The sequence below is a fragment of the Bombina bombina genome, chromosome 10, assembly GCF_027579735.1.
Source record: "Bombina bombina isolate aBomBom1 chromosome 10, aBomBom1.pri, whole genome shotgun sequence".
NCBI classification, from domain to species: domain Eukaryota; kingdom Metazoa; phylum Chordata; class Amphibia; order Anura; family Bombinatoridae; genus Bombina; species Bombina bombina.
Genome location: NC_069508.1, coordinates 18544249 through 18568242, shown reverse-complemented (window position 1 = coordinate 18568242; position 23994 = coordinate 18544249). Strand labels below are relative to the sequence as shown.

At 37.2% G+C, this 23994-nt stretch overlaps 1 protein-coding gene across 3 annotated transcripts in view; it reads right to left on the bottom strand.

The window, feature by feature from the left end:
* KCNT2 (potassium sodium-activated channel subfamily T member 2) overlaps window positions 1-23994 on the bottom strand; it is a 701340-nt gene that overhangs the window by 415869 nt on the left and 261477 nt on the right. For all 3 annotated transcript variants that reach the window (XM_053693834.1, XM_053693835.1, XM_053693836.1), the window contains exons 2-3: window positions 22942-23021; window positions 2150-2249 (exon numbers count right to left, since the gene is read on the bottom strand). In XM_053693834.1, the coding sequence (XP_053549809.1) occupies window positions 2150-2249; window positions 22942-23021 (180 nt within the window). The remainder of the gene's footprint in view (window positions 1-2149; window positions 2250-22941; window positions 23022-23994) is intronic.

Here is a 23994-nt window from a genome sequence, read left to right as displayed (position 1 = left end):
GGATGGCAGGCTTTTGAGTGTCCTTGCAAAGAAAGGTGGCTATATTGGTCACTGATTTGTTTTTGTTTTGTTTTTGAATGTCAGAAATGTATATTTGTGAATGTTGAGATGTTATATTGGTTTCACTGGTAAAAATAAATAATTGAAATGGGTATATATTTGTTTTTTGTTAAGTTGCCTAATAATTATGCACAGTAATAGTCACCTGCACACACAGATATCCCCCTAAAATAGCTATAACTAAAAACAAACTAAAAACTACTTCCAAAACTATTCAGCTTTGATATTAATGAGTTTTTTTGGGTTCATTGAGAACATGGTTGTTGTTCAATAATAAAATTAATCCTCAAAAATACAACTTGCCTAATAATTCTGCACTCCCTGTATATATATATATATATATATATATATATATATATATATATATATATATATATATATATATATATATATATATATATCCATATCTATATATATGTGTGTATATATCTGGATATACATGTGTATTTATATATGTATATACATACATTTATACACATCTAAACACATATATAAACATGTGTGTGTGTGTGTATATATATAACAGAAATTATTGCATAGGCAATTAGCACATCTAGGCAAGTATCCCCGCTTGCCTTACCCAGAAGTACTCTGTATACACTGTAACCAATGTACCAGAGGATTCTGGGTAAGATATGCAAATTAGATATGCAACATCTCAGGCTTTTTGCTTCTAATACTGTGTAAAACACAGCAGTCCCCTAATGGGGTAAGTGCAGCAAATACAAAAAACAGCTGGTTCATTCTTATTAGAATTCTTTAGCAGAATATAGGTTTTTGATTGTTGCTAAGTGAAGCTCATTCCTGAGTAAAATAAAAAATATTTAAATGATGGCATTGGTTACAGTATGTAAGGCAAGCGGGGATACTTGCCTAGATGTGCTAATTGCCTCTGTAATCATTTCTGTTATTACACTTTTATGAATTGGAGGATGTTTTTTGATATTGTGCTTTTATCACTGCCATCATTTAATATATATATATATATATATATATATATATATATATATATATATATATATATATATATATATACACTTTTGAACCCTTTTCACTTCAATACTTTATAACTTGAAACACCATTTTTAATACATTTAATCTTTTATAATGTGTTTTATTGTGTTTTTACTGTAAATATTTTACAATCCAATGTTACATAAATATTCCTATATATATATCTGTGTATATATATAACTGTATATATTCATATAGATATATATGTATAGATATACATTTTATAAAATATTAATCATATATATATATATATATATATGTACATATACACATTTATATTTAAAAATGAAAAGTAATGCTTCTATGTTAAGAACATTGGAATGTTAATTATTCATAACTTCATTCGGCTTTAGCGCTGTGTCGGGTTAGTGCGCAAGCAATGGGTTTGGGTTTTTTAACGTGTGCTACATTGTAGTCTATTGGGAGATAAAGATAATATGGTCGCTATATCCCAAATCCTGAAGTTAGAGCAAGTCAGGTTTTGCTTGTGCGGAAACAATTTACTTTTAAGTTGTAATATGTGCGTATTCAGCACCACATAGAGCTTCACTTATAATCTAGCCCATAATGTCTTAACCCCTGCAAAAAGGGTTAAAGTAAATCCAGTTTAAAGAGAAATGAAACACATTGAGGCCCATTTATCAAGCTCCGTATAGAGTTTGTGGGCCCGTGTTTCTGGCGAGTATTCAGCAGCTATGAAGCAGCGGCCTAAAGATGATTGGGGGGGGGGCAGAATGGTGTGGGAACAGTATCTAGGTGAGCTGTAAGCATTGTAGGAATAATTGGGGGTGTGGCTAGGCAGTCAGGGGTATAGTTTCTTGGTCTGCATTATTTAAAAGAAGAGAGTGCACCAAGATGGACAGTGGGGCAGAGCTCACAAACCAGACGAACCTGCAACATGCAGGACAACTGGAGCTCTACTAAATGTAGATGAGTGCAGTTCCTTGTATGAGCCTTGGAGAAACTAGTTTAGCTTAATGTATTTGTTGTAGAATGTAATGTTTGAGAATGTTGTAATGTTTATGCAAACTGGTAAAGTTGTGACCATTTCCGTTGTAATACAAAGCACCATTACCATCCATTGTCTGAAGGACGTTCATCTAGTAGTACCCGAGCTATATAGAGCATGCAGCTGAGTAACTTGAGGGAAAAATTAAACAGACGAATTCTGAGACCTGAAACAAAACAAAGACAGGAGAAGGGTCAGTTCTTTATTATTGAACCAAATGCTTAAGTCAGTATCCACTGTTAGACTAAAAATAAAAACTATCATACATATAAAATAGCAGCAACTTAATACAAAATCCACGACAGCAGCACCACTTAAAGCTTGAAGTTCACTTTATTACATCAAAAGGAGCAGGTACAAACATGGACGGACTATTTTTTAGACTACATGCCCTTACATTGTAAAGTGTGAACAACACAACAACCTAAACAGGTGGATCACTCCACCCATCCTTAACCCGTTACATTCTACATTTTCTTAGTTACTAACAGCATCCCCTAGTGGTCACATATAAAATCACTAGATTACAATATATACACAAATAATATTCACAGCAGAATATAAAATAAAATCCATTCAATGTCTCTATTCATCCCTTTTGGGATCAACGTCTCTAAGTTATAAATTCAGAATTTTTTCATGTTTTTTTTAAAAATTAAATTCCTTTTTAGCACCTTGTCTGGGGACAGGAATACTACAAGCAATGACCTGAAATCTCAATTGAGAGATAGAATGACCAGCTGTTAAAAAATATTATGCTATTAAGGTTCCTTCTTCTGATATTGGACAAATTCACAATCATATCACGGACACTTTATGTGGTCTCTCCAATATAAATCATAAACAACAAATGTGGCAATTCATGTAAAACAGACATTCGTTTCAAACTTCTTACAGATTTTTGAGTGGGAAAAAGTATCCTCTTTGATAAAAAAAACAATGGATGTGTTCTATGTTTAAATAAAAAAAATCATTTTTAAACATAGGAAACATCCATTGTTTTTTAGAGTGATACAATGGAAATTATTCTTTATTGTAATTACTTTTTATTTCAGGATACTTTATATATTTAGAAAATTGCACAGGAATGTGAAGATATATAGACAATATTTTTGGCATTACTTTTTATATTAGAAAAGATAAGTTGTAAGTAAATAAAAAATAAAATTTGAAATGCTCATCAGCACATTTGAAATTTGTCTTTCATTTGTAAATATTTATTTGATTTCATTTGCACATATTTATTTGGTATAATTTGCACATATTTATTTGGTATAATTTGCACATATTTATTTGGTATAATTTCACATATTTATTTGGTATAATTTGCACATATTTATTTGGTATAATTTGCACATATTTATTTGGTATAATTTGCACATATTATTTGGTTTCATTTGCACATATTTATTTGGTTTCATTTGCACGTATTTATTTGCTTTCATTTGCACATATTTATTTGGATTAATTTGCATATATTTATTTGGTATAATTTGCACATATTATTTGGTTTCATTTGCACATATTTATTTGGTTTCATTTGCACGTATTTATTTGCTTTCATTTGCACATATTTATTTGGATTAATTTGCACATATTTATTTGGATTAATTTGCACATATTTATTTGGTTTAATTTGCATATATTTAGTTGGTTTAATTTGCACATATTTATTTGGTTTCATTTGCATATATTTAGTTGGTTTCATTTGCACATATTTATTTGGTTTCATTTGCATATATTTATTTGGTTTCATTTGCACATATTTATTTGGTTTCATTTGCACATATTTATTTGGTTTCATTTGCACATATTTATTTGCTTTAATTTGCACATATTTATTTGCTTTTATTTGCACATATTTATTTGGATTAATTTGCACATATTTAGTTGGTTTCATTTGCACATATTTATTTGGTTTCATTTGCATATATTTAGTTGGTTTCATTTGCACATATTTATTTGGTTTCATTTGCATATATTTAGTTGGTTTCATTTGCACATATTTATTTGGTTTCATTTGCACATATTTATTTGGTTTCATTTGCACATATTTATTTGGTATAATTTGCACATATTATTTGGTTTCATTTGCACATATTTATTTGGTTTCATTTGCACATATTTATTTGGTTTCATTTGCACATATTTATTTGGTATAATTTGCACATATTATTTGGTTTCATTTGCACATATTTATTTGCTTTTATTTGCACATATTTATTTGCTTTAATTTGCACATATTTATTTGCTTTTATTTGCACATATTTATTTGCTTTCATCTGTCACTTTTCACCAGTAAAGCAGTGGGAATTCTGCTTATCAAACAATAAGTAATCAGTTCTTAAGACCCTTTACATAAACCTTTCTACGTAAAAAATAAAAAAATAAATGTATGCTTACCTGATAAATTTGTTTCTTTCCGGATATGGTGAGTCCATGGCTTGAGTAATTACTGTTGGGAATATCTCTCCTGGCCAGCAGAAAGAGGCAAAGAGCACCACAGTAAACTGCTAAGTATCACTCCCTTACCCACAACCCCCAGTCATGCGACTGAAGGGAAATGTAGAAAAAGGAGTAACACAAGGTGTAGAGGTGCCTGAGGTTATAGTCAAAAGAACAACTGTCTTAAAATAAAGGGTGGGGTCGTGGACTCACCATATCCGGAAAGAAACAAATTTATCAGGTAAGCATGAATTTTGTTTTTCTTTCCTAAGAGATGATGAGTCCACGGCTTGAGTAATTACTGTTGGGAACCAATACCCAAGCTAGAGGACAAAGATAAATAGGGAGGGACAAGACAGGCAGTCCTAAACAGAAGGCACCACCGCTTGAAGAACCTTTCTCCCAAAAGAAGCCTCAGCCGAGGCAAAAGTATCACATTTGGAAAATTTGGAAAAAGTATGTAGAGAAGACCAAATTGCAGCCTTGCAAATTTGTTCCACAGAAGCTTCATTTTTGAAAGCCCAAGAAGAGGAAACAGCTTTGTGGAATGAGCCGTAATTCTCTCTCTGATTTCGACCAAGGCTTGATAAAAAGATTGCACATCTGACACATCCACCAAACATTTATGTAGTAAAACAGATAAAGCAGAAATCTGACCCTTCAGGGTACTGACTGACAATCCCTTCTCCAGGCCTTCCTGAAGAAAAGATAAAATTCTAGGAATTCTAATTCTACTCTAAGAGTAGCCCTTGGATTCACACCAATAAAGATATTTATTCCATATCTTATGGTAAATATTTCTAGTAACAGGCTTGCGAGCCTGAATCATGGTCTCAATGACCGACTCAGAAAAACCATGCTTAGACAGAATTAAGCATTCAATCTCCAAGCAGTCAGCTTCAGAGAAATGAGATTTGGATGAAGGAAGGGACCCTGAATAAGGAGGTCCTTCCTCAGAGATAGTCTCCAAGGTGGGAGAGATGACATCTCCACTAGGTCTGCAAACCAGATCCTGCGAGTCCATGCAGGGGCTATTAGAATCACCAAAGCCCTCCCCTGTTTGATACGAGCAATGACTCGAGGAAGAAGAGCAAATGGAGGAAACAGGTATGCCAACCTGAAAACCCAAGGAACTGCCAGAGCATCTATCAGAATGGCCTACAGATCTCTTGACCTTGAACCGTACCTTGGAAGCTTGGCATTCTGACTTGACTCCATGAGATCTAACTCTGGCACCCCCTAGTTGAGGACTAAGCTGGAAAACACCTCCGGATGGAGTTCCTACTCCCCAGGATGAAAAGTCTGTCTGCTCAGAAAATTTGCTTCCCAGTTGTCTACTCCTGGAATGTGGATGGCAGATAGACAGTAATTGTGGAACTCTGCCCACTGAGTAACCTCCTTCATGGCTAAGGAACTCTGAGTTCCTCCCTGGTGATTGATGTAAGTCACAGAGATTATGTTGTCTGACTGGAACCTGATAAACTGGGCTGAGGATAAATGAGGCCAAGCCAATAGAGCATTGTAAATCGCCCTCAACTCCAAGATGTTGATGGGAAGCACAGACTCCTCCTGAGTCCAAAAGCCCTGAGCTTTTAACAAGTTCCAGACTGCTTCCCAGAAAGAGTCCCTTGATGATTGATCTAACTCTAGAGATAGATTTGCATGGTCGCCATTCTATTGTCTGAGCATGCACAACTGGAGAGCTCTCAAATGGAATTGAGTAAAAGGAATGATGCCCATGGAAGCCACCATCAGACCGATTACCTCCATAGAGAGCAACTGAAAGATGAGCAGTAGCCTGAAGAGAGGCAAGAGGAAATTATTTTGTTTTTCCTGACCGCTGTCAGAAAAATCTTCATCAATAGAGAATCTATTATGGTCCCTAAGAACACTACTCTTGTAGCAGGGGAAAGGGAGCTTTTTTCCAGATTCACATTCCATCCATGGGAACGAAGAAAAGACAACAATATCTCTGTTTAAGATTTTGCTTGTTGAAAAGATGGGGTCTAAACCAATATGTCATCCAGGTAGGGTGCCACAGCAATTCCATGAGAATGGATCACTGCCAAAAGAGCCCCCAGAACCTTTGAAAAAATTCTGGGAGCCGTGGCTAAACCAAATGGAAGGGCCACAAACTGGAAATGTTTGTCCAGAAAGGCAAATCTCAGGAATCTGTGATGGTCCCTGTGAATAGGAACATGAAGATATGCATCCTTTAGGTCTATGTTTGTCATGAACTGACCCTCTTGTACTAAAGGAAGAATGAAGCATATAGTCTCCATCTTGGAGGATGGAACTTTGAGAAACTTGTTTAGACACTTCAAGTCTAGAACAGGATGGAAAGTTTCCTCTTTTTTGGGAACACAAATAGGTTGGAGTAGAACCCGAGACCCTGTTCCTGCACTGGAACTGGAACTTTCACTCCCAGGGAGGAAAGTTGTTGAATACATTTCAAGAACGACTCTCTCTTTATCTGGTCTGCAGATAATCTTGAGAGATGGAATCTGCCTCTGGGAGGAAAAGTCTTAAATTCCAATTTGTAACACTGGGATACTATGTCCACAGTCCAGGGATCTGGGACATCTCCTATCCAGGCTTGAGAGAACTGAGAAAGTCTGCCCCCCACCTGATCTGATTTGGAATCAGCTGTGGGTTTCTTTGTTTCCCCTTGTCCCAAGACTGATTGGGTTTCCAAGAAGACTTGGATTGTTCCTGCTTGGAAGAAGACGGGGAAAGCTTTCCTCTGAAGTTACAAAAGGAAGAAAATTACTCTGATGTCCTTTAGGCCTATTCTTCATATCTTGAGGTAGAAAAGACCCTTTTCCAACCGTAATATCAGAGATAATTTCTGCCAAACCGGGTCCAAACAAGGTTTTGCCCTTGTAAGGAATTGCCAGAAGCTTGACTTTAGAGGAAACGTCCGCAGACCAGGATTTCAACCATAACGCCCTGCAGGCTAGGACAGCAAAACTAGAAGTTTTAGCTCCTAGTCTAACAACCTGTAAAATGGCATCTGCAATAAAGGAATTGGCCAATTTAAGAGCTTTAATCCTATCATGAATTTCATCCAAGGAATTCTTTACATGAAGAGAATTAGACAAGGTGTCGAACCAATAAGATGCCGCACTAGTCACGTTGGCAATACACACCACAGGTTGCCATTGGAGATCTTGATGAACATAAATCTTTTTCAAATAAGTCTCCAGCTTCTTGTCCATCGGATACTTAAAAGAGCAGCTATCCTCAACAGGAATAGTGGTTCTCTTAGCCAGAGTGGAAATGCCCTTTCAACTTTGGGTACAGTAAACCAAGGGTCTTTAATGGAGTCCTCGACAGGAAACATTTTCTTAAAAATGGGAGACAGGGGAAAAAAGACACCCCTAGCACGGTCCGGCACAGGAAAAACCTCTGAAGTGGAAGGTTCATCAAAGAAACTATTAGGTTTACTAGATTTCTTAGGAGTGACAATGATAGGGGTATCAGAGTCATCTAAAGTAGCTAAAACCTCCTTTAACAATATTTGAAGGTGTTCAAGCTTAAATCTGAAAGATACCACCTCAGTCTCAGAAGAAGGAATAATACTGTCCGAATCTGAGATTTCACCCTCAGAAAGTCCCGATGTATCTTCCTTATCTGACTTATGAGAAAGGGCAACTTGGGAAGCAGAACTGAGGACAGGCACCTTACTATCTGATATTCTAGATGTCCTCTTGCATTTTACCTGTAATCTGGGAATGGCAGCTAATGCCGCAGATACAGCTGAAGATACATGGGCAGTAATTTCAGCTTTTAAATAAACTCCCCTAGGAGTTATAGAGGAACCGCAGGGCACTGCATGTGACACCATTGAGGCTTGGGACATAGCAGGAGCAAGCTGAGGTATTATTTTAAGAGCATCATCCTGAGAGACATTAGGCTCAAAAATTTTACCTTTATTTTGCAAGGTTTTCTTGACACATAAAGAACAAAATTGCATAGGAGCTGCAATTTGTGCATCTAAACATAATAAGCACAAATTCATGAGCGCAGTCTCTTGCTCCAAATCAGACATGTAGTGAAACAGTAAATAAACTTGTACAGATAAGTTTCAAGGATTTTTATATTTAGTTAAAATAAGCCAAGAAAAAAATACAATTTAAATTGTATCCCAAATTAGGATCGATCCCCAGCTAAAATTATGTGAGAAAAGTTAAGAAAAAACATTTAATAAACATCAAATAAACTTCTAAAATACCCCTCAGGCAACCACACACCTCAATTACTGAGGTGCCTTACCACTACCAATTAAGACTGGATCACCCAGAAATGGAAAAAACTACTTTTTCCTCAGAAATGTTAGTAAAGCCTGTCATGTGACTGCAACTGCCAAGCTCAAATTACTGCTGCGACACAGAGAGGCACCTCTTCCTGGTACACTGAGTACCAGAAATATCAGTTTTCTCAAACCCAACAGTTTAAAATGTTGCATTGTTTTATTTAAAGCAAAGGGGAAATGAATAGCTGCTGAAATAGAAAATTCAGCCTTACTTTCAGTTTAAACTTGTATTGTTTTATCAAGTAAATATGTGTCAGAAAATAAAGCCTAATAAAAACATTTTACCCTTTCTTTTAAAAAGAGTTTAAATGTTAGTCTCACACATGCTACAGTGCCTGCTTCATGCCCCAGTGTAACTCATACAATAGAATTATCTATGTCCCAATAAAAAAGCAGTGTATTTTAATTTGTTAAGTGCATGGTCTCCCCAACTGGAAGAAAAAGCACTGACCTGTCCCACTGTCCGGCATGTAGACAGTTACAAGGTATGAGAAGATACAGTTCTTCACAGAGACCTTTGAAAAAGAAAGAACAGAGTAGCCAACTCTGGCTTTTTAACCTAGGGCAGCAATTGTTAGGAAAATGCAGTAAGTACCTCTTCACAAGTTCCTAACCGCTTTAAAGCTACCACTACGGCTATACCCCCAAAACTTGCTTGTAGATGAAATAAAAAAAAATCTTCAGACACCTAAACTTCACCTCCTCCATGTACCGAAGGCAAAGAGAATAACTGGGGGTTGTGGGTAAGGGAAGTAAAACTTAGCAGTTTAACTGGGCTGCTCTTTGCCTCCTCCTGCTGACCAGGAGAGATATTCCCAACAGTAATTACTCAAGCCATGGACTCACCATATCTTAGGAAAGAAAATAACATTTTGAAATAGTGCTCTTTCTTATGCACAATAGACAGCGCTAGAGTTTACTCTGTTATTTCTTCCAAACATTAACCAGTGATTGAGAGACAGAGTTACAAACTGCAAAATAAATATAGGTTTAAGGGACATGTCCTGATAACAGCACTACATAGGTTAAAGGTCAAAGCTGCACAGTCAAAAAGACGCATAAGAAAAAAATAAAAGGTCTGAACACAGCAGGTTATTATATCAATATATTACAGATTACCTGATGAAAACACAATAAGATTACCATATATATTTTCAATTTAGTAAAACAACTTTGCAATATACTTTCATTATTTGTTTTGCCCCCTTTAAATTTTTTTACTACTTAAAATTAGAAAAGACATTAAATCCATTTTTTTCTTTCATGATTCAGATAGAGCAGCACTTTTAAAGGGACACTCAGGTTAAACAATTTTAAACAACTTTCCAATTTACTTCCATTAAAAAATGTGCACAGTCTTTTATATTTACACTTTTTGAGTCACCTACTCCTACTGAGCATGTGCAAGAATTCACAGACTATACGTATATGCATTTGTGATTGGCTGATTGCTATCACATGGTACAAGGGGAGTGGAAATATACATAACTTTGAAATTTGTTATAAAAAAAATCTACTACTCATTTGAAGTTCAGACTAAGTGCTATTGCATTGTCTTTTTCTCTTGCATTTGTTGATTATGCAAATATAACGTGTTGACTGGTCCTTTAAGCAACTTTATAATTTACTTCTATTACCAAATTTTCTTTGTTCACTTTGTATCTTTTGTTGAAAGGCAGGGATGTAATTGTGCACGTTCCGGGAACTCTATATAGCAGAAGTTGTGCAAGAATGTTATCCATATGCAAGAGCACTAGATGGCAGGACTATTTCCTACCAAGTAATGCTCCAGATGCTACCTAAGTATCTCTTCAACACAGAATATCATGGGAACTGAGCAAATTTGATAATAGCAGTAAACTGGAAACTTTATTACAATTGTTTGTTCTTTCTGAATCACAAAATATTTTTTTTTATATCACTTTAAGGGTTAGATTAGAAGTGGCTAAACATTATCACTATTGTGTGTAAATATTACTCGAGCACAATCAGCAGTGCCATTATCACTATTGTGTGTAAATATCACTCGAGCACAATCAGCAGTGCCATTATCACTATTGTGTGTAAATATCACTCAAGCACAATCAGCAGTGCCATTATCACTATTGTGTGTAAATATCACTCAAGCACAATTAGCAGTGCCATTATCACTATTGTTTGTAAATATCACTCAAGCACAATTAGCAGTGCCATTATCATTATTGTGTGTAAATATCACTCGAGCACAATCAGCAGTGCCATTATAACTATTGTGTGTAAATATCACTTGAGCACAATCAGCAGTGCCATTATCACTATTGCGTGTAAATATCAATCGTGCACAATCAGCAGTGCCATTATCACTATTGTGTGTAAATATCACTCAAGCACAATCAGCAGTGCCATTATCACTATTGTGTGTAAATATCACTTGAGCACAATTAGCAGTGCCATTATCACTATTGTGTGTTAATATCACTCGAGCACAATCAGCAGTGCCATTATCACTATTGTGTGTAAATATCACTCAAGAACAATCAGCAGTGCCACTATCACTATTGTGTGTAAATATCACTCAAGCACAATCAGCAGTGCTATTATCACTATTGTGTGTAAATATCACTCGAGCACAATTAGCAGTGCCATTATCACTATTGTGTGTAAATATCACTTGAGCACAATCAGCAGTGCCATTATCACTATTGTGTGTAAATATCACTCAAGCACAATCAGCAGTGCCATTATCACTATTGTGTGTAAATATCACTCGAGCACAATCAGCAGTGACATTATCAATATTGTGTGTAAATATCACTTGAGCACAATTAGCAGTGCCATTATCACTATTGTGTGTAAATATCATTTGAGCACAATCAGCAGTGCCATTATCACTATTGTGTGTAAATATCACTCAAGCGCAATCAGCAGTGCCATTATCACTATTGTGTGTAAATATCACTCTAGCGCAATCAGCAGTGCCATTATCACTATTGTGTGTAAATATCACTCGAGCACAATCAGCAGTGCCATTATCACTATTGTGTGTAAATATCACTCAATCACAATTAGCAGTGCTTTTACTTTGCTCTCATATTACAAATCTATAGTTAGCTTTTATCACGAGAGAGACATCTATTGGGCGCTAATATCTAATTGTCGTATAGCGCAGGTGCGCTTAAAGGGATAATAAACCCAAAAAAATGATTTTATAATTCAGATAAAACATACAATTTTAAACAACTTTCCAATATACTTCTGTTATTAAATTGTCTTCATTCTCTTGCTATCCTTTGCTGAAGGAACAGCATTGCACTACTGGCAGGAAGCTGAACACATCTAGTTAGCCAATCACAAGAGACAAGTGTGTGCAGGCACCAATCAGCAGCTAGCTCCCACTAGTGTAGGGTATGTGCATATTCTTTTTCAACAAGCGATGCTAAGAGAACGAAGCACATTTGAAAATAGAAGTGAATTTAAAAGTGTCTTAAAATGACCGGCTCTATCTGAATCATGCAGGTTTAATTTTTTCTTTTCTATCCCTTTAATCCCTTACAATAGATTTCTAAAACTTATGTCAGATATAGCTCTAGAGATGAGCCAGTTGTCTGCGAGTAGTTCTTCATCTAGCTCTGTGCTATGCTATTAATAATTATGTGTTTTTTCTGTTACGACTCAATAAGAGCATGACATTTTAAACAACTTTCCAATTTACTTCTGTTATCTAATTTGCTTTGTTCTCTTGCTATCCTTTTTTGATAAGATACCTAGCTAGGGAGCAGCAAAGCACTACTGGGAACTAGCTGCTGGTTAGCAGCTGCACATTTATGCCTCTTGTCATTGGCTTACCTGATGGGTTCAGCTAACTCCCAGTATTGCATTGCTGCTCCTTTAACAAAGGATACCAAAAGAATGAAGAAACATTTGATAATAGAAGTAAATTTGGAAAGTTGTATCCGAATAATACAATAAATATTTTGGGTTTCATATCCCTTTAATGTCTTAATGGGATACTAAAACCCAATTTTTTCTTTAATTTTTCAGGTAGAGCATAACGTTTTAAGCAACTTTCTAATTTACTCCTATTATAAATTTGTATTTGTTCTCTTGCTATCTTTATTTAAATAGCAGGAATGTAAAGCATAGGAGCGGACCCATTATTTGGTTCAGGACCGGAGTTATGCTTGCTTATTGGTGGCTAAATGTCAGCCACCAATTAGCAAGCACTATCCATGGTGCTGAGTCTAAAATGGGCCGGCTCCTAATCTTTACATTCCTGCTTTAAAAAAAAAATACAAAGAGAATGAAGAAAAAATTATAATAGGAGTAAATTAGAAAGTTGCCGAAAATTGCAGTTTTATCTGAATCATGCAAGAAAACAATTTGGGTTTAGTGTCCCTTTAAGAAGAGCTAAATAGTACAGTAGTATTTTGGATTGCATTTGAATGTAACACTTTAACAACTTTCTAATTTAATTTTATCATCAAATTTGCTTTGTTCTCTTGGTATTCTTAGTTGAAAGCTAAAACTAATTAGGCTCATATGCTAATTTCTAAGCCCTTGAAGGCCGTCTCTCATTTGAATGCATTTGACAGTTTTTCACAGCTAGAGGGCGTTAGTTCATGTGCTTCATATAAATAACTGTCGGCTAGATTACGAGTTTTGTGGTAAGCTTAAAAAGCAGCGTTAACAGGTCCTAACGCTGCTTTTTAACGCCCGCTGCTATTACGAGTCTTGCAGGTTTAGGGGCACCGCACACTTCTTTGGCCTTAACGCAAATCAACTTACTTAAATTTTGTAAAGTCTTTTTTCAATGGGACTTGCATAGCGCCGGTATTACGAGTTTGTCCTGGGAGGCCAAAAAGTGAGCGGTACACCCTCTACCTCCAAGATTCCTAACGCATTCTAAAGTCAGTAGTTATGAGTTTTAAACTACAAAGCTGTACCATAAAACTCATAACTAAAGTGCTAAAAAGTACACTAACACCCATAAACTACCTATTAATCCCTAAACCGAGCCCCCCCCCCCCCCACATTGCAAACACTATAATAAAATGTTTAACCCCTAATATGCCACTCCGGATATCGCCGCCACTATAATAAACATATTAACCCCTAAACCGCCACACTCCCGCCCTTCAAACACTAGTTAAATATTATTAACCCCTATTCTGCTGTCCCTAACATCGTTGCCACCTACATTATACTTATTAACCCCTAATCTTCCGCTTCTGACATCGCCGCCACCTACATTATATTTATTAACCCCTAATCTGCTGCCCCCAAAATCGCCGCCACCTACCTACATTTATTAACCCCTAATCTGCCGCCCCCAACATTACCGCCACTATTCTAAATTTATCAACCCCTAAACCTAAGTCTAACCCTAACCCTAACACCCCCTAACTTAAATATAATTTAAATAAATCTAAATAAAATTCCTATCATTAACTAAATTATTCCTATTTAAAACTAAATACTTACCTATAAAATAAACCCTAAGCTAGCTACAATATAACTAATAGTTACAATGTAGCTAGCTTAGGGTTTATTTTTATTTTACAGGCAAGTTTGTATTTATTTTAACTAGGTAGAATAGTTACTAAATAGTTATTAACTATTTACTAACTACCTAGCTAAAATAAATACAAATTTACCTGTAAAATAAAACCTAACTTAAGTTACACTAACAGCTAACACTACACTACAATTAAATAACTTACCTAACTTAAATACAATTAAATAAATTAAATACAATTAGCTAAATTACAAAAAAAACAAACACTAAATTAGAGAAAATAATCTGCGGGCAGCAGATTAGGGGTTAATAAATATAATGTAGGTGGCGGCGATGTCCGGAGCGGCAGATTAGGGGTAAATAAGTATAATGCAGGTGTCTGCGATGTTGGGGGTGGCAGATTAGGGGTTAATAAGTGTAAGATTAGGGGTATTTAGACTCTGGGTTCATGTTAGGGTGTTAGGTGTAAACATAACTTTAGTTTCCCCATAGGAATAAATGGGACTGCATTACTGAGATTTACGCTGCTTTTTTGCAGGTGTTAGACTTTTTCTCAGCCGGCTCTCCCCATTGATGTCTATGGGGAAATCGTGCACGAGCACATACAACCAGCTCACCGCTGACTTAAGCAGCGCTGGTATTGAAGTGCGGTATGGAGCTCAATTTTGCTCTATGGTCACTTCTTGCCTTTTAACGCCGGGTTTATAAAAACCTGTAATACCAGCCCTGCAGGTAAGTGAGCGGTGAGAATAAACTGCACATTAGCACCGCACCCTTCATAACGCAAGACTCGTAATCTAGCCAATTGTGCTCACGCACGTGAAGCACTATTTGCCTGAAATGCAAGTCTGTCAAAAGATCTGGGATAAGGGGGCAGTCAGCAGAGGCTTAGATACAGGGTAATCACAGAGGTATAAAGTATATTAATATAAAAGTGTTGGTCATGCAAAACTGGGGAATGGTAAATAAAGGGATTATCTATCTTTTTAAACAATAACATTTTTGGTGTTTAATATCCCTTTAACTCACCCCTGGTAATACAAACAGGGTGATCTCACTAATAGTTTTGCCTGCGCTATCCAATAAAAAGTATAGGGGAAGCTACAAAAGTTTTGGCCTCACTAAGATGCTATGGTCAAAATATTTAACTATCCACTTATAAATTATATGAGATTGTGCTAAATACTTTGTGTAAGGTTGCTCAAATGATAAAACACCCTGTCCTATTGATTTTGCTCCACTTGTAATCTAGCCCTAAGAGTTTTCCCAATCTGAGAACAGGATGATCACATGACAGGCTCCACAAGTCTAACCTTTTCCTTTATATCTGTTCCCAGTTGTCCTCAGCAGAGGTGATAGGTAACTGAAACACATAATGAAAACAACAGTCTACTCTAGAAACAAGTCTGGGGTGGCTCCTTTAAATAAGGCTAGTGATGGGTGGATTTTGGTTATTGACAAATAATCACAACAAACCAGGTGATAATGTATTCCAACCATTTTTAAACTAACCTAGTATATTCATTTATTGCAAGATTGCAGGAAAATCTTGTAATTACAAGGTATTTACTGTCCCTTTAACAAGCTCAATCAATTAAGTCCATATTTTAAATTAATTTGAGGTGTGTGTCTATTTGCAGGATGTGCAGTTGTAATCATTCAAATCTAGAGCTGTAATGGGGAAGTAGCAGCCTTGGAACCACGTGGTATTGGGGACTGCACTTACAGCCACAATCTTGCCCTTTAACCTACAGCCGCCATCATGCCCTTTCACCTACAACAACTATCTTATCCTTGCACCTGCAACCACCATCTTGCACCTACATCTACCATATTGCCTCCACACATATACCACCTATAGCCATCATCTTACCCCAAAACCTACACCCGTAATCTTGCCTTTACACCTACAGACACTATCTTGTACTCGCAGCTACAACCTCAATCTTGTCCTCACACCTACAGCCACCATCTTGCCCTTGCTCCTACAATCGCAATCTTGCCCTCACATCTACAGCCACCATCTTGCCCTCACACCTACAAACAGCATCTTGTCCTCATACCTACATCCACCAACTTGCCCTCACACCTACAGCCACCATCTTGCCCTCACTCCTACAACTGCAATCTTGCCCTCAAAACTACTGCCACCATCTTGCCCTCACACCAACAGACACCATTTTGCCTTCACAACTATAGCCACTATCATGCCCTTTCTCCTACAACCTCCATATTGCCCTCACACCCTCACACCTATCTTGAATTCACAACTACAGCCGTTATCTTGCCCTTGCTTCTACAACTGCCATCTTGCCCTCACACCTCCAGACCTATCTTGCCTTCACAACTACAGCCACTATCTTGCTCTTGCTCCTACAACCAACATATTGCCCTCACACCTACAGCCACAAACTTGCCTTCACAACTACAACGACTATTTTGTACTCACACCTACAACCAAAATCTTGCTTTCACACCTACAGCTACTATCTTGTACTCGCACCTACAACCACAATATTGCCTTCACACCTACAGCCACTATCTTGCCCTCGCTCCTACACCCACCATTTTGCTTTCACACCTACACCCACCATCTTGCCCTCACAACTACAGCCACCATATTGTCTTCACACCTACAGTCACTATTTTGCACTTGCACATATAACCACCATCTTTCCCTCACACCTACACCCACCATCTTGCCTTCTAAACTACAGCCACCATCTTGCCCTCGCTTCTAAATCTGCCATCTTGCCCTCACACCTACCATCTTGGCCACTGTAACATATGCCTGCCTGATATCACTGTCCCTTTAAGACTGCCTTCCCTGCTACTGACAGGTATACTGTTTGGGGAGTATCTGCATTCAACTTACCTGCCTAATGAATTAATCATTCATGCAGCTGATTCCCTCAGCCTCTTTTTAAACCATCTCGGGTCTAATGCGCATTGCATTAGCTTTAAAGTTTTGTTCAAGAACAACAGAGGTCTGTGACTGTTCCTGCATGGATTTTACCAGCATATTCAAACTACAGCCTTTCCTTTTAGCTATGCTTAAAATCATCCAATCGCAAGTATCCATATATAATATCCATTTTGTTTCGTGGACACTGCTACTTAAAGGGACATTATACACTCATTTTTTCTTTGCATAAATGTTTTGTAGATGATCTATTTATATAGCCCATAAAGTTTTTTTAAATAAATGTATAGTTTTGCTCATTTTTAAATAACATTGCTCTGATTTTCAGACTCCTAACCAAGCCCCAAAGTTTTATGTGAATACCGTCAGCTACCTTCTCCAGCTTGCTCCTGTTTGTGTAAAGGGTCTTTTCATATGCAAAAGAAGGGGGCGGGGGGGAGTGTCTTATTTGCCACTTGCAGTGGGCTTTCCAGCTACCTTTTCAACAGAGCCAAACTGACAGCTTCTAAGTAAGTTTTTAAACAGTTTTATACTGGATTTTTATATCAGTATCTGTGCATCTTATTCTTTATAGTAGTGTCTATTACGTGCAGTTATATGAAAATGAGTGTATACTGTTCCTTTAACAAACTCTGAACTTTATTCTAAATTACAAGTATGCATTTGGTTATGATCACTCTCTAATTACTACGATAGCATCTTACTCAGAACTTTATAACTATTCTTTGCTACAAGTTGCCATAGCTGAAATTCACTCCTCCAAATATGTTAATATATTCAGAACACTGCATCTATGTGTTCAGTTAAACAGCTTTCCTGTGATTCTCCAATATATGCTCAAACAGTATTTAATGCCCTTAAACGTGCAACTTTGTCCATCACCTGTGCTGCTATGCTTATTACTGACATACAACTCTATATAATAGTATGTACTGTGAACCTGCAACAAACCTTAGTTTGCATATATATATGCACAAACAGTAATTAATGCCTAAAACTTGCAACTTGTCTATCAACTGTGCTGCTCTGCTTAATTCTGACATACAGCTCTATATAATATTATGTACTGTGAACCTGCAACAAACCTTAGTTTGCATCTATGAGTCAATCTTCTACCAGTTTACTCTGAAGCCTGAACATCTTACATTGCTATAGTTTTCACTCATGAATCCTTCAGCAACTCCTATTAACTATAAGTTACAGTATCAATTTATGTTTCCATTGAAGCCAGAATATATTGTATACATATGTTTCACTCTCCATGAATTCTACAATAACTTCTCGCAACTATGAATCACAGAATATCTATCCACGTACAGGATACTCTTCCCTGGGTCAGGGGTTGGTGTCTCCAATTCCCTACCACTGCCCCGAGGGACTGTGTCCTGAGCGCATATACACCGGAATATGACAACCTCACAACTACAGCCACAATCTTGCCCTCACTCCTACCATCTTGACCTCACACCTACAGCCACAATCTTTCCTTCACACCTGCAGCCACTATTTTGCACTCGCACATATAGCCATCATCTTGCCTTTGCACCTACAACCACTATAAGCCACCATCTTGCCCTTGTATCAGATAATCTGGTATATCCTTAAACATACCTGACACTTTCTGATGCTTCTTTCTCATTTTTTTTTTGCTATGGGTAAAGCTACAATGTGAACCCGTAAAGCAGTGTTTCTCAACTCCATTCCTCAGGACCCTTATCAGGCAAATTATATGATAAATATGATACACATAGGGCAAGATTATTCTCATTAGCAGTAAATCAAAAGAATATAGAGTTGATAATTATGGTTTAAGATGGATGTGACAATGAGAGGCCCCAGGTCTGTGTAATACAGTGACTTTTAAGGATTAGAGTCCCACTGATATTGCATTATAAGATTATCAGAGAAATAATGCTGTAGACATGTGTGAGAAAGTAATGGTACTGCCAAGAAGGCTGAGATATCAGGTCCATGTGGTTAATTCAGTTTTATCATCATGTAGTTATTTGGATTTAAAAATGTTCATATGGATAGTCATTATGTAAGCAGCAAACTGCCTAGGGGTGACACGTGCATCCCGATACAACTTTCTAATCACTTTCTCATTGTTTGATATTCTGTGTATTGCTTTTTTAATGAGTGCAGGCATGATACGTTTACAGATTTCTGTTAAACTGATGGAGATGAACATTTGTCGAGCGTCTAAAAAAAGACAAGATGGGAAACTAGGTGGGCTCTGCCTATAAGAAGCTGAGAGGTAAATCCAGACCCTGTCACTGTCTCAGTGTTACTTGTTAATAGGGCTGTAGTTATGTCTATTACTATTTAACACAACTTATTTATACAACATGATGTATATGGTTAAACTGTACCTTAGTGAAAATATGTATGATTTTCTCTTATGCCGTTCCAAATACCTTATATTCTAGAGTAAGGATTTGTGCCACTTACATTTTACATACAACTATAATACCCTAGCGATAGGTAAGTAGTCCAACTGATATTCTACGTACACCCATCATTCCCTAGAGAAGGGTAAGTAGTCCCACTTACATTCTACCTACACCCATCATACCCTAGAGAGGGGTAAGTAGTCTGACTGGCATTCTTCGCTCACCTATTATACCCTAGAGAGGGGTAAGTAGTCCTATTGACATTCTACATACACCCATCATACCCTAGAGAGGGTTAAATAGTCCCACTGACATTCTACATACAATGTTCAATGTAATCCAGCACCAAGGGAAAGCAGGTGTGCACTCCAACAGGTTACTGCAAATACTTGTGGCAATAAATCAGAAAATCCAATGAAAAGGCAGCACCACCTGGAGTATGCAAAAAATCTTCCTTTTATTGTCACATAAACAGGAGCAGGTATACAAATGACTACGTTTCGGTTCACATACCCTTAGTCATGTCAATTATACAAATGCAACCTTTCACCTTTAAATACCTTAACCAGGTGGACTAACTCCTCCCCTTTAACTCTTCCTTGCCTGTTACATTCTTAGGTCAATCAAGCTTCCTCTAATGGCAGAAGAGAAAAACCTTTTTCAATTAAAATCAAAACATATTACACAAATGCATGCATATATAGAAAGGTCTATCCATTACAAAATTATTTAGGGGGAAATACTATTACACTGACCCTTTTATGTTTGTGAACTACAGAAATATATCTAAATCAAAATCTCTATTCATACCTTTAGGGTTTAGAGAGTCTAAGGTATAAATCCAAAACAATTATTTTCTTTTCAACAGCTCCCTATTGCACCCTCTCCTGGGTATAGGGACCCAGTCTATTGCTTGAAACCTTAACTGAGAAATACTGTGACCTGTCTCTAGAAAGTGACAGGCCACAGGGGCTTCTTTGTCTTCCCTTCTAAAGCCAGATGTGTGCTGCACCATTCTATCTCTTACCCTTTGTGTTGTTTCACCAATATAAATTCTGGCACACGGGCACTTAATAAGGTACACAACAAAAGTGGCATTACAATGTATGTGAAGTATGTTCCGATCAGCCAATAGAATGCGAGCTCAATTTGATTGGCTGATCGGATCAGCCAATCGGATTGAACTTGAATATGATTGGCTGATTCCATCAGCCAATCAGAATTTTCGTACCTTAATTCCGATTGGCTGGTAGAATCCTATCAGCCAATCGGAATTCGAGGGACGCCATCTTGGATGACGTCCCTTAAAGGAACCGTCATTCGTCGGGAAGTCGTCGGTGAAGATGGATGGATCCGCTCTGGAGGTGTTGAAGATCAGCCGGTCGTCATCGGATTGAAGAACATAGAAGATGCGGCTTGGATGAAGATGTTTGCCGGTCCGGATGTCCTCTTCTGCGCGCTTGGATCAAGACTTCAGCCGGAGGATGGACGTCACTCTTAGGCCCCCGCTTGGGCTTGGATCAAGACTTCGGAGGCTTGGATCAAGACTTCGGTGGACGGATCGGTGAACCTGGCATGGTGAAGATAAGGTAGGAAGATCTTCAGGGGCTTAGTGTTAGGTTTATTTAAGGGGGGTTTGGGTTAGATTAGGGGTATGTGGGTGGTGGGTTGTAATGTTGGGGGGGGTATTGTATGTTTTTTTACAGGCAAAAGAGCTGAATTATTTGGGGCATGCCCAGCAAATGGCCCTTTTCAGGGCTGGTAAGGTAAAAGAGCTTTGAACTTTTTTAATTTAGAATAGGGTAGGGCATTTTTTTATTTTAGGGGTCTTTGTTATTTTATTAGGGGGCTTAGAGTAGGTGTAATTAGTTTAAAATTGTTGTAATATTTTTCTAATGTTTGTAAATATTTTTTTATTTTTTGTAACTTAGTTCTTTTTTATTTGTTGTACTTTAGTTAGTTTATTTCATTGTATTTATTTGTAGGTATTGTATTTAATTAATTTATTGATAGTGTAGTGTTAGGTTTAATTGTAACTTAGGTTAGGATTTATTTTACAGGTAATTTTGTAATTATTTTAACTATTTTAGCTATTAAATAGTTAATAACTATTTAATAGCTATTGTACCTGGTTAAAATAAATACAAAGTTGCCTGTAAAATAAATATTAATCCTAAAATAGCTACAATATAATTATAATTTATATTGTAGCTATATTCGGATTTATTTTACAGGTAAGTATTTAGCTTTAAATAGGAATAATTTATTTAATAAGAGTTAATTTATTTCGTTAGATTTAAATTATATTTAACTTAGGGGGGTGTTAGTGTTAGGGTTAGAGTTAGCTTTAGGGGTTAATACATTTATTAGAGTAGAGGCGAGATCCGGTCGGCAGATTAGGGGTTAATTATTGTAGGTAGCTGGCGGTGACATTGTGGGCGGCAGATTAGGGGTTAATAAATATAATATAGGGGTCGGCGGTGTTAGGGGCAGCAGATTAGGGGTACATAGCTATAATGTAGGTTGCGGCGGTGTCCGGAGCGGCAGATTAGGGGTTAAAAGTGTAATGCAGGGGTCAGCGATAGCGGGGGCGGCAGATTAGGGGTTAATATTTGTAAGGTTAGGGGTGTTTAGACTTGGGGTACATGTTAGGGTGTTAGGTGCAGACTTAGGAAGTGTTTCCCCATAGAAAACAATCGGGCTGCGTTAGGAGCTGAACGCTGCTTTTTTGCAGGTGTTAGGTTTTTTTTCAGCTCAAACTGCCCCATTGTTTCCTATGGGGAAATCGTGCACGAGCACGTTTTTGAAGCTGGCCGCATCCGTAAGCACCGCTGGTATCGAGAGTTGCAGTGGCGGTAAATATGCTCTACGCTCCCTTTTTGGAGCCTAACGCAGCCCTTATGTGAACTCTAAATACCAGCGGTATTTAAAAGGTGCGGGAGAAAAAAAGCCAGCGTAGCTAACGCACCCCTTTGGCCGCAGAACTCTAAATCTAGCCGAAAGATAGCAAAAGAACAGAATTTGATAATAGGAGTAAATTATAAAGTTGTTTAAAATTGCATGCTCTATCTGAATCACAAAAGAAAAAATCTGGGTTCAGTGTCCCTTTAATATACCTAGAGTTCAGGTTTAGAGTTCTCTATTTGAATCACGAAAGAAAAAGACCAAAGTACAACACATCTATTTCCTCTTTATAGCACATCTTGTTGACATCGTAATTAACCCCATACTTGCTAAAGACAAATATACACAATACAGCTTTCACCCAACAATAACATGGGTACTTACTTGATCTTTGGTTTTTGATAAAGAACAGTTTCAGCCTTTCTTTGAAGGTGTTTTCATTGACATAAAATTCCACTTGCACCCTGGTGAGAAAATAAATTGCAAACCCTGTTAGACATTGTTGTATTTTGCCTAAATGTCACAATGTTTTAGCCAGAATCTGCAGCTCTACAAACACACCTGCTTTGGATTTGTGATTAATTACAGTTTGGTGAATTGCCCAGATTTCAGATTCTCACAATTAAGCAATTGTTATTGTATCTAATCCACAACACAGCAATGCTTTTACCAAGTACAAATACTTGCAAATTAAAACACAAATATAACAATAAATAATTAATTAATTAAACCCTTACCCCTAGATATAAAGAAAAAAAAACAATATGGAGACTCATGGAAACTGGGTGTTAGGAGAGATAATACATTGATATTTTATATTGTTCTCTCAAGGTATTGGGCTTTTGTATACAGGCAGAGATAATATAAAGAAGCATGTGTGTGTACAGAAAGTGGTCAAATAAGGAGATATGATTTCCCTGCAATCTCAACCCTTTTAAATGGGTTGTGGCTTCAAAGAACAAATCCAGCTACTTCATAAACACAAATAATGCTAAAGAAGCAATTTCTCATGCATTTTAGACTCTACAGCTGGTATAACAAGTCATTAGAAACACATAAAGGGAAAAACTATTTTTCAGTACATTGTCCCTTTAATGCCTTAAACGTATAGGGTACGTTGCTGGTCTTTCTATGGGGATTGTGTTATTAAAAGTGCTATTTACAGTGACCAGAAGGGAGGAGTGAGGGTATAATAGCACGGTTCTGCCGCTTGTGGCGGGACCCACTCTATTTCAAAGAAGAAAACCCTTAACGACCAGTGACGTACATGGTAAGTTGTGGTCATTAAGGGGTTAACATCCTGCTTGGTAGCCACAGAGTACTGCTGGTTCTGAGCAGCCACACACGGTGAGCAGCAACAGTTGTACAACCCAACCAATAACTGCCCATTACTGCTAGTGACCAGCAGTTGTCTGCAGCTCAGTTGTGCCAATGGTG